The sequence below is a fragment of the Carettochelys insculpta genome, chromosome 3 (genome assembly GCF_033958435.1).
Source record: "Carettochelys insculpta isolate YL-2023 chromosome 3, ASM3395843v1, whole genome shotgun sequence".
Lineage (NCBI taxonomy): Eukaryota > Metazoa > Chordata > Testudines > Carettochelyidae > Carettochelys > Carettochelys insculpta.
The window spans coordinates 53395359-53407450 of record NC_134139.1 but is presented as its reverse complement, the minus strand read 5'-3'; the positions used below and the strand labels follow the sequence as shown (position 1 = coordinate 53407450).

The window sequence follows — 12092 nt, the reverse complement described above, 5'->3', positions numbered from 1 at the left end:
GAGAAAGCCCTGCTGCATGGGACCCCTCAGACTGAGTCTCTCTTCACCCTGTCAACTCTCACGCTCACAGACCCCCAACCGCCTGCCCTGAGCCCCCACGTTCTCAAGGCCCTGCCTTGGCTCCTGCACCCCACCACATAGCCAGCCCCTGCCTCTGAAAGACCTGGGCAATGCTGGGTAAGTCTTGTAGTTCTGGAATAAAAGGCACTTCATTGTGGATCAATAAATTACTTCACTAGTGACTTTTTTCAAAAGTAGAGTGTCCATAGAAGAAGCTATTCCCAAAGTCTATGCCTGTTTGTTTTTCTATGTCACCAAGGCTTCAGGAGTCTGTATCTCCTTGAAAATCAAAAGTGCTTGGGCTTCTAGGTGCCTAACTCCCTTTTGAAAGTGGGACATAGTCTCTTTTGAAAGTTTTCCCTGTGTGGCTTTTGGCCTTATTTCTTGTGACAAAGGGGGAAATAACCCAGAGTAATTTATTAATATTACATATTGTCGTGGTGTCATGGGGTACTCTGACTGCTAGGGCACCTCCTCCTGGCTGCTGGAGGGATTAGCTCCATCCAGGTGCTGCATCTTCCTTTCATATTCTTCTCTCATTCTGTGGCCACTCCCAATCAGGGAGCTAAAGTTTCCTGCTTGTGACTTGCCCTGTGATCAGATCCTTATGGTCCTCCCTTTCTGGGTATCAAAAGATTTCAGTGAAAGCTTCCCCAGGCAGTTAGCTCTCCACTATCTGGTCTGTGCAGAGCTTGGCTGCTAATAACGTATACCTTACTCCCTTTCCTCTCAGCCCCTCCTACTGCTCTGGCTTTTCCACTTCTCTGAAATTGGCAGCTCAAACTCCCTGCTCCCAAGGAGTAACTGTAGACAACCTATCTCTGGTCCCAAACACACTTCCAAGAAGTGACCACAAACTATTTCTGTGTAGCCCTGTTCTGCTTAGGCTCACCAGCTTTTCCAAATTGGTGGACCACACACCATTGACAGCAATTGTGTCTGGTCTATGGGATTGCAAATGTTGTTAACACTAATTCCTCTCTCAGCTTCTGAGCTTTATACAGTACCCTCCTGTTCCAGTTCAGCTCAGCCTCTTTTTAATTAATCCCTGCCACCTGAGTAGTTCAGTGGCCCACCTGACCACCATACACATTTCAAGTCCTGTGTGGGGTGGACACCTCATCCCACCTGAGTACTGGGATCTGTACGAATGTGTTGATGTAACTCAAAAAGGGCCTCCCTGGAAGATGGGTAGGGAGGAGATGAAAACCACCTATCTGCAAACATGTAAGAGCTGTTCAGGGACAGTGCCAGAAGTGTTAGCTAGAATGCCCACATCAGACTCCAGCCAGCCAATGGGCCTGTTCTGATGCAGAATAGTCGTGGCCTGCCAAACACAGGAAAACAAAGGACTCTGGCATGATGTAGAAGGGACAGTCTCCCAAAGATGAAGGAAGAATCAGATGCAGGAACATGCTGTCTGGTGACTGTCTATGGTAGTCGTCTTAGGATTGTACGACCTAAGATAAAACAAACCAGCAGTCATGTAGAACTTCAAAGACTAACAAAATAATTTATTTGGTGATGAGCTTTCATGGGACAGACCCACTTTTTCAGATCTGAAGAAGTGGGTCTGTATCACGAAAGCTCATCACCTGATAAATTATCATGTTAGGCTTTAAAGTGCTACAGGACTGCTGGTTGGTTTTGTTAGATTACAGACTAACACACTTACCGCTCTGTTACTATTCAACATGCAAGACCTTAGATAAGGTAACCGTGTTTGTAGACTTGTTTGTTGTATTGAAATTCTCTTTCTCTAATGTTCCTAGTGCTAAATAAAAACCTTGGTTTTAAGGCAGCTGCTTGGTTACTATATATCACTGACCTCTGGCTCCTGAAGGAAAGAAGATTTGCAGTGTAATAAGCTGCCAGAGATGGGGTGTTGTACTCAGATGCTGGTCTAATAGTGTGAGACTTGTGACATTTCACTCCAAAACAGATAAAGGCACAAGAAGGCTCTTTGTTGTGGCGCGCTCAGAGAGCCCAGAAAGGGGACAGAGCTGCAGACAAATTTGTTGCTGTGCCAGGCTTTCATGTTTCTGAAGACCTTTTCATTGGTTCTCTAGGGGAAATGTACATTGGTGGGCAAGAGCACTTTTATCTGGAGACTCACTGCACCATTGCTGTGCCTAAAGGTGAAGATGGAGAGATGGAACTGTTTGTGTCCACCCAGAATCCAACAAAGACGCAGGTAACTTCTGTTATTGGCCCACACAGGTAACTTCTATTATTGGCCCTGCAGGCCATGGTGAATTTGATGATGTGGAGAGTGCTCATATTAGATGGGGATAAAATGTTCATCCGTGGTAGACTCTATCTTTTTCCTGTGTGAAAGGAGAGGCCTGGCTGAGAAGGCTGGGACTAGGCTAGGGAGCCTTTCACATTTAGCTCCCTGGGGCAGTCCAGTTCCTGGTGTCAGGTGTTGCAAAGAGGCCTTTCACTTCAGCTATCGCTAGCTGTTGGCTTTCTCAGCAGAGGGGCCGAGGGTAGAATGAGCACAGAGATGGGCATGGTATGAAACCCGATTCACTGGAGTGACCCTTTCTGATGTAGGGGGGGTCTGTTAGACTAAACTGGTCAATGTGGTGTGAACTTGCACTGGCTCTGCCTGTGCTTTCGTATTCCTGTAGAGACAGTAAAACCTTGAAGACTGAAGGGCAATAGTGAACTTCTAATGAGCTGTCCACGTTCACTCTGAACAGAGATGGGACATTAATACAGCTATTGGGAATGGTCATAGTTTTCATTAACTCTAGCAAAACTTTTGGAAGGGATATTAAACCACTTGCTGCACATCTTGGAGCAATCTCTATTAGGTTTCATCCTAGTCTCTATGGGTGCATCTACACGAGCCCCCTTCTTCAAAGGGGGCATGCTAAGCAGGCAGGTTGGAGGAGGCTAAAGAGGTGTCGCAATGCATATGCAGCACCTCATTAGCATAATAGCCACTGCAGGAACTTGGAAGTTGCTAACTTCGAAGCACTGACAGTCAGTGTAGCCTCGGGTGTTTCGACGTATGCGCCCAAATTTAAAGTTCCCTTACTCCCAAAACTTCCTACCCAGCCACAGTGTCTGAGCACCTGTGCTGAGGCTATAGACGTAAGAAAGAGAAAGTGAAAACCGAAGCTGTTTCGGTTTCTAGTGCCCTCGCTGCTGTCTGCATGATTAGCCTGTTTGCTTTTTCCTTTAGGATTTTATTGCCAATGCATTAGGGGTCCCAGCGAATCGAATTTTAGTTCGAGTGAAGAGAATGGGAGGCGGGTTTGGAGGCAAGGAGTCCAGAAGCACTCTTGTGTCAACAGCTGTCGCGGTGGCCGCATTCAAGTAAGTTTTGCTGCTGTGAGGTGGGTGCCTTTCTCACCTACGGCATAGACCCATGTGTCTTGTACCATTTTCTTTTATTTAACAAGATGAGGGAGGTTGGTGTGCTTTTGAATCAGGGCTGGTGCTGGCGCACTTGCTTCCTGGTCTGGAATCTTTCCATCCATCTCTAATATCAGCTTAGGGAACCTGCATGAAATAAAACCACATTGTCGATCATTCTGTGTTTCCTTCTCGTTGCTGTATATGAAATTGTCTGTTCCCTTCCATCACTTCACTGATTCCCTGTCCTTTTCAAAATGCAGTACAAACTTGACCTCGGCCACAGTGTGCTGTCATGGATGTGACAACCAGATCCCCATCCCAGCTCTTGCTGTTTTTACTAACCTGGACTACCACCGGGGTCTCTGGCTATTCTTCCTGGCTGTTTCTACACATGCCAAAAACAGCCCGAAATATGCTAATGAGGCACGGATGTAAATTCCCGGTGCCTCATTAGCATAAGGTCATGTGATTTGGAGTCCGGAAGCCGCTCTTCCGGATTCCAAAACGGCGTGTAGATGCACACATGGGCGGGGGGGGGGGAGGGGCTTCCATGAGGAAGTCCTTCTTCCAGAGGCACCTTCTTCCTGAAAATTTTTGGGAAGAAGGGGCCTCCGGAAGGAGGACTTCCTTACGGAAGACCCCCCCAAGGGGCCGTGCTTCTACACGCCATTTTGGGGTCTGGAAGAACATCTTCTGGAATCCAAATCACGTGACATACTAATGAGGCACCAGGAATTTACATCTGTGCCTCATTAGCATATTTTGGGTTGTTTATTGGCACACCACTTTCTCTGAAACTGACGTGTAGAAACAGCCTCTGTGTGCCCTCTAGCCTTGTGATTGTTCCTAGAGAGGGGTCCAGTGTACAGAAAATGGAAGCCATAACGTCAAGTGCCCCAAAATTCCAGGCTGCTCGGGTCTGGGGTTTTGGTTTAGTCCATCACAAAACGCATGGCCATGTGTGAAATTTGTATCAGGATTCCAAACAAACCTCAAATTCAAGGGTTTTGCTGCTGGCGCTTTCATAGGGCCCCATTTCTAATTACAGTTTGCATTTTGGAACTGAATGAGTACTGTGAATCGAGAATTGTGCGTTCAACCTGTCATAAAGCTGCTGATACGGCCTGGATGCTGCGCTGCAGCAGGCGCTTTGATGGAATCCGCTGGGGTTGGTTGCTGTGGTGGAGAAATGTCTGTTGCCTTTTCTAAGGAATCAGTCAAACCATTTATTTGCTCTTTCTTTGCCCTCAGCAAGCCCTATAAAGTATTTCATGTCCCTGGGCATTTCTGCTCTGAAGCCTCATGAAGAGCAGAGGAAAGGCAGAGGGCTCATTAGACAAGGAAGAACAACTTTGCCTCCTAAGGGATGAAATGTAAACTTGCTTAAATAACTGAACAATTAAGGCCAGGCTATCAAACGGAAAGCTAGTTACTCTTTTATTTAGCTCAATTACATAATTAAGCCGGCTAGGGGATGTTAATTAACAATGAATTATTATTTATTTAATTATTTAAGTGTTATAACCCATGTTTCTAGAAAGCCCTAAGCACTGTCACAAGAGTGTAAAACCCCAAATCCCACTATAAGAAGAGTGGTCTTAGCTTCTCTTGCCTACCAGAAATGCCAATTGCTTAAGAGGAAAAGGGAATAATTCAGGTGATTTACTTCCTAGTGTGTGCAGCCACTGCCTGTCTGCAACTCAGTTATCTTGATATATCTTACAAAAAATGAGAAGTCTTTCCTTGTGCCAAGAAGGTATCAAGTTTCAGGCTCGACATGATCTCAGTATAATCAATATCTCTTTTAACAGGACTGGTCGCCCCATACGATGCATGTTGGATCGAGATGAGGATATGCTGATTACTGGTGGGAGACACCCCTTTCTGGGACAGTACAAGGTACAAAGATGTGAAAAATATGCATGTTGTTTTGGTAATGTCGCATTAACAAGTGTTAACTAAGTAGTAAGTTATTGCAATGAATTAGCTAGTGTCTGTGTCACTGACCTGTACTGGACTGAATCAGAGCAGCTCGCCTGGGCTGTATTCCCTATGCTGCTGACATCTAATAGAGATTCTCCCACAGCTCACAAAGGAAGAGCCTGAGCTTTTGGAGAAGTGTCTAAGTTCTTTCTCCACTGCTATCACAGCATGTGGCACATTGACAAATGTAACACTAGAGCCGTGTCTACACGTGCACGCTACTTCGAAGTAGCGGCACTAACTTCGAAATAGCGCCCGTCACGGCTACACGTGTTGGGCGCTATTTCGATGTTAACATCGATGTTAGGCGGCGAGACGTCGAAGCCGCTAACCCCATGAGGGGATGGGAATAGTGCCCTACTTCGAAGTTGAACATCGAAGCAGGGCACGTGTAGCCGATCCGCGTCCCGCAACATCGAAATAGCGGGGTCTGCCATGGCGGCCATCAGCTGAGGGGTTGAGAGACGCTCTCTCTCCAGCCCCTGCGGGGCTCTATGATCACCGTGTGCAGCAGCCATTAGCCCAGGGCTTCTGGCTGCTGCTGCTGCAGCTGGGGATCCATGCTGCATGCACAGGGTCTGCAACCAGTTGTCGGCTCTGTGGATCTTGTGTTGTTTAGTGCAACTGTGTCTGGGAAGGGCCCTTTAAGGGAGCGGCTTGCTGTTGAGTCCGCCCTGTGACCCTGTCTGCAGCTGTGCCTGGCACCCTTATTTCGATGTGTGCTACTTTGGCGTGTAGACGTTCCCTCGCAGCGCCTATTTCGATGTGGTGCTGCGCAACGTCGATGATGAATGTCGACGTTGCCAGCCCTGGAGGACGTGTAGACGTTATTCATCGAAATAGCCTATTTCGATGTCGCTACATCGAAATAAGCTACTTCGATGTAGGCTTCACGTGTAGACGTAGCCTGGATGACCATGAATTTGTTGGCATTCGCTATGTAGAATTCTGTGATCTCATGTTCATGTAGCTTCACTTTCTGTTTGACTTTTCTTTGGGGAAAAAGAGAGTTTGGCCACCACTAGTGAATGACAAAAGGTGTTCAGTCTGGTGGGAAACTGAGGCACAGTGATGGGGACCCTGGTGAGGGAAACCTCCACTGGTACTGCCCATGCTGTAGTTCTGCGAATAAGCAGAAGACATCACCCACCAGGGATGCAAGCTGCCACCTTTCATGAACAAAGTTGTTGCTATGACATTTTGTCTTCTCTACATGATGAGTGAGATCTTCTTGTCAAGCTGTCAGTGGGAAAGGGTGTACAGTCTTAAACAGTTGGTGATGGTAATGGTAAAAGAACGGCGTTTCCACAGGTTGGCTTCATGAAGAATGGAAAAGTCAAGAGTTTAGAGGTGTTGTACTACAGCAACGGAGGCAACTCTGAAGATCTTTCTCTAGCCGTAAGTAGGAAAAAAAATGTCCTGCCTGCTAATTAGAGAATCTGATGAAGCAGGTCTTTGTCCATGAAAGCTTATGCTCCAAAATATCTGTTAGTCTGTAAGGTGCCATGGAACTTCTCTTTGTTTTGACTGTAAGAAATACTGGGAAGAAGCTTGTCTTGGTGTTTCTACATGTTTGAGACCAAAGCCTGCCATGTTTCGTATCAGAGTTGCATTCCACTTTCAGCAACACTCACTCATTTTGTTCTCTGTTGTCACTGAACATAGAATGTGCCCATTCAGCAGAACCAGCAACTGCAGAATGTCCCCAGAGACTGCTGCAGCATATGGGACACAATCCTTGCTGTAGCTGTAAGAATTCAGACTGTGCAAGAGGTTTCAGGAAAGTTTATAAAACAGATGAATGCAAATGGCAGCAGATTTGTTGCATAGTACAATATGGGTGCTATATCTGACTTTAGAAACTACATTGCTATACTGATGAACTCCTATACAAATGAAATAAGTGACCACTGAATGTCTTTGTTTGATATTGGTAGTTATAGTTAGTGCTTCTACAGCGCTTTGTATTTTCAACAGCAACGAAGGGTCCTGTGGCACCTTATAGACTAACAGAAAAGTTTTGAGCATGAGCTTTCGTGAGCACAGACTCACTTCATCCAAGTGAGTCTGTGCTCACGAAAGCTCATGCTCAAAACTTTTCTGTTAGTCTATAAGGTGCCACAGGACCCTTCGTTGCTGTTACAGATCCAGCCTAACATGGCTACCCCTCCGATACTTTGGAACCTGATTCTGCAAATATGACTGTGTATGATCCTGAAGACCACCCTTCCTTTTGTAGTCATCCTCATTCTCACGGTGCCAGATTGTGCTTCTCTTACTCATGCAGTAGCCAGTAGGGCTATTTGCTCAGTAACACACTACAGTAGATTCCCGAGTTATGTGAAAGTTGCACTCCTGTGCACCCTTGTGTAACTCAAATTTTGCACAAGTTGTGGGGAGCTGGGAACCAGGTGGCAGCCTGTCTCTGGAAACTGACCATTGCATCACGTTCCTGGCTCCGCACTACTCTCTGAGCCAGGCACAGTTTCTCCCTGCCTTCCCCCAGCTGGGGGAGCCAGGGGCTGGCGCAGGGAGCTGGCGGAGGAGCTGTACTCCTGCCATCTCCCAGCTCCTGGGAACATCAGAATTCTGACTTGTGCTTAACTCGTGTTAACGCATGTTAAGTTCAAGTCGAAATCGCGTATATCATGGGTTTACAGCATTCAGCATGCATAAGAGTGGCAAAGTCAGTCTCACAAATAGGGCCGGATTGTGGAATTTAGCCACACTCTAGAGCAGGGACCAATGTGTGGCAGCAACATCCTCGGAGGATCTTTCAGAATGACTTTGCTTTAAGAGTCACAATGCCCTCCCAGAGCTCCATGGAACACAGAGCGTGTATACCTCCAGTACTATCCTTTGCCGCAAGCTCCTCCTTCTGGGACCATGTGCCAGTGCCATAAGGATTAGGTCGTGCTCCTTCCATTGTCTTCCCTTGGTTGGTCTGCATCCCAGGGGCTCACACAGAAATCAGTCCTCCTTTTGTAAATGAGCCCTTGCTGCCTTGTTGAATCTCATCACTGCTTTGGCAAGAAGTGTAAAATCTGACATGAGATTTACGTTAATGAGCGATTCCCCTCCCGTTTGTATCTGTTGTTCATCAGGTTATGGACAGAGCTTTGTTCCACATGGATAACTCTTACAACATCCCCAACATCAAAGGTGAGGGTAGAGTTTGCAAGACTAACCTGCCCTCTAACACAGCATTCCGAGGCTTTGGTGGGCCCCAGGGAATGATGATCGCTGAGTCCTGGATGAATGATGTTATCCTGACATGTGGTCTGCCAGCGGAGCAGGTACAAATCAATTGAAACTATACAGTGCAGCATATTATTGAAGCCTTGGGAATTTTACACATGGAATACAACTTGCTATTAAGCAGAGGAATTCTCCCTGTGTCACTGCTGGTCCTAATCAGGGTCCCAGTTTGGTGCCCACTGAATTTAACAGGCCAAATTGTGACTTGGATCATTATCTTCTGCCTGACTGAATTTCTCTTGCCATTTCAGTTATTGCTCATTCCGTAATATCAGCTTTAAGGCTGGGATTATCAAAGGAACCTAAAGCAATTGGATACCCAAATCCAGCTAAAAGGCTTTCTTGAAAATCTCATTCTAAATTCTTGTCACCAGGGTTACTCATGAACAAATCATGGACTTTCAACATATTGTTAATTAGAGCTAAATGAACAAAGGAAGAGAAACAGCTAAAGTCTGATTTGTTCTGAATATTGTTCAGTATAAAGATTGGACTAAAGCACTGATTTAATTACACTTAATGAGTGCTATGAATGTCTCTTTCTTTGGGAAGGTGAGAAAGCTGAATCTTTACAATGAAGGAGACCTGACCCATTTTAACCAAAAGCTTGAAGGGTTCACTTTGAAGAGATGTTGGGAACAGTGTCTTGAGAACTCACAATATCATTCCAGGAGACAAATAATTGATGTATTCAACAGGTAGGTGTTTTACGCTCTTCAGGATGCGGGTACTAAAGTTCAAGTAGTAAACTGGGTGATTTAGAGTCAAAGCTGTGATAAAGATGTGGCTTTTTTCTTTTATTTTTTCTGAAATCTCTTCAGTTCCAATGTGGGAAGGAACCTTAATACTATATTGGGTAAGGCTCATCCCACAGACTTGCACCAGGGATTAATTTGGTGTAACAGTTTACATTTTTGAAGGGATATGCAGGTAGAGGGCAGGGTTTATCAGATTTAGACTTGGCATAGTACTTCAGCAGTATATAAAAGCAGGTTTTTGCTAGGTTTTAGATTACATATTGCCTTCTTTATTCAGCTTATATTCATTGTCAAATGCCAATCAGTGCAGACAATCATTTCCTTGAACATTGGAGGGAAAAAATATTCAAATCAGACTTCCTCTTATTGGGACCCAAATACAATGCAGATCCCTATTAGTCATTAACAATGGATTGGTTTTTAACTGTATTCCTGTCAAGTACCTTGTTCCAGCTTGGATATAGTTATCTGTTAGAATCATAGAAAGGAAGGGCTGCAACAGACCTGTTCTATACAGTTATATGGAATAAATGGGCCAGAGGTGTTAACCTAACCTCATCCTGCCATTGTCCAATATTAAGCAATGTTAAACAATGTCAGGGGTTTGGGATATAGAGACATGAGCTTGCTTAATCCCATGGCAGGTACACCACTAAAAATTTTTTATTAACCTTTTATTAAAGATACAGGAAAGAAGGAGAAACAGTTAAACATTTGAAATGTAAAAATATTTAAATGAGACTTTCAGTTTAACAGCATCCCTTCTTTCCTTTCCCTTTAGCTGAAGTGAGATTTTAGAAACAAACAAACAAAAAACTTTGGCTGACAGTATCTTTAGTGGTATCAAAGACAACAATTTTCCTTTGGGGTAAAAAAGAAGTTAGGAAAGATGGGTCAGACCAGGAGCTTTTTGTCCAACTCTGGGCAGCCATAGAAAACAATTGATCACTGCTCTCTTTGAAACAGCGTTTTACATATTTGAAGACCATTATGAGGCCCCTCCTCACCTTTTCTTTCGGCATGCCTAGTTCTTTCAGCCTTTCCTCATAGGTCACATTTTTGAAATTTCTTATTATTTTTATAGCTGTCCTTTGGACTCTCTCCAGTTTGTCCACATCTTTCTTTGAGTGCAGTGCCCCAAACTCAACGTATTATTCCACATGAGGCCTTACCAGTGCCGCACAGAATGCGACAGTTAGCTCCTGTGACTTAACCATGCAACTGTTTATACATCCTAGAATGATTAATCTTTTTCACAATTTCAGCACAATGTAGACTCCTGCTAAATTTGTGATCCACTATAACCCTCAGATCCTTTTCAGTACTACATCTGCCTCACTAGTTATTTCACATTTTATAGCAGCACATTTGATTTATTCCTTCCTCAGTGTACTAGTTTTCATTTGCCTTTACTGACTTAGAGGAAAGCACAGTGTCCTATTTAGGATGAATGCTGGCAGAAGACAGCTGGCGGACTACTAACTGTGCTTTGTTCTCCCAGACAGAATCGCTGGAAGAAGAGGGGGATAGCCATTATTCCTACAAAGTTTGGGATCAGCTTCACTCTTTCCTTTTTGAATCAGGTCCGCAAGTATCATTCATCTTTGCTGGAGATTAACTAGATTTTACGCTCACCAGTTCAGGTTCTTCTTCTCTACCAAAATGGTTTGATCCTGCTGTGAAAGTCCCCTGGTAGAGAAATGACATGAATCTTTCAAAAGCAGTGCAGCTATTGTACACCACAGTTTCTGGTTTGCATTTGTCCAGAAGACCCCAGAACACACCCAGTTTCATGCTCCTGCCTTTTCCTTAAAGATAATAGCCATGTGCAGTATTCTGGCATGTTCAAATTCACTCCTCACTTCCTATACCAGGGGTGGGCAAAATAAGGCCTGTGGGCTGGATCTAGCCTGCCAAGTACTTCTCTCAGGCTGGCCCAGCTGATTAGCAGAGCGTGCATACTTACAGCAAGGGGCATATGTTCCTTGGCCCCTCCCTCACCTTGTTTGTCTGCCACCAAGCCGCTCCTGGGAGTCCCCTGCTAGCTGATGGAGTGGAGAGAATAGTGCTGAAATCAGGGTGTTCCCATGCCCCTGTACCCCATCTCTGCAGAGCAGGGATCGGGGAGAGACACGTGGCAGAGCTGCTCCAGTCTGAATCATGGATGGTAAGTGACTCAGGAGTTCAGCGCAGGGGACGGGGAAACAATAGAGCAGGACAGATTTCCCTTAAAGGAACAGGAGGTGGCTTCTCTCAGAAAGTTACCCAGCAACAGCCAGCACTCTCACTCTGTGTCACTGTCACACAAACCCTGTGTGCCACACACACATAATCACTCTCAAATACACACTGCCTCACACACTCAATCTGTGTCATGAAGTCTGTCTCTCACACACAAAGTCTTTCTCTTTCATACACATTCTCTCTGGCCGTTTCTACACAGGCCACTTCCTTCGGAAGTGGCATGCTAATACAGGGAGCGAAAGATGCTAATAAGGCTTGGATGCAAATTCCCCATGCCTCATTAGCATAACGTCATGTGATTAGGAGTCCGGAAGACCGTTCTTCTGGACTCCAAAATGCCGTGTAGAAGCGCAGTCCTTCCGGAGGCTCCTTCTTCCCAAAACCCGGGGCCGTGCTTCTACATGGCATTTTGGAGTACAG

General features: G+C 45.3%; 1 protein-coding gene across 2 annotated transcripts in view; it reads left to right on the top strand.

Moving 5' to 3' along the window:
• Positions 1-12092, top strand: part of XDH (xanthine dehydrogenase) — a 76878-nt gene that overhangs the window by 46729 nt on the left and 18057 nt on the right. For both annotated transcript variants that reach the window (XM_074989860.1, XM_074989859.1), the window contains 7 exons: positions 2130-2254; positions 3254-3387; positions 5241-5328; positions 6724-6810; positions 8517-8708; positions 9223-9368; positions 10930-11011. In XM_074989860.1, the coding sequence (XP_074845961.1) occupies positions 2130-2254; positions 3254-3387; positions 5241-5328; positions 6724-6810; positions 8517-8708; positions 9223-9368; positions 10930-11011 (854 nt within the window). The remainder of the gene's footprint in view (positions 1-2129; positions 2255-3253; positions 3388-5240; positions 5329-6723; positions 6811-8516; positions 8709-9222; positions 9369-10929; positions 11012-12092) is intronic.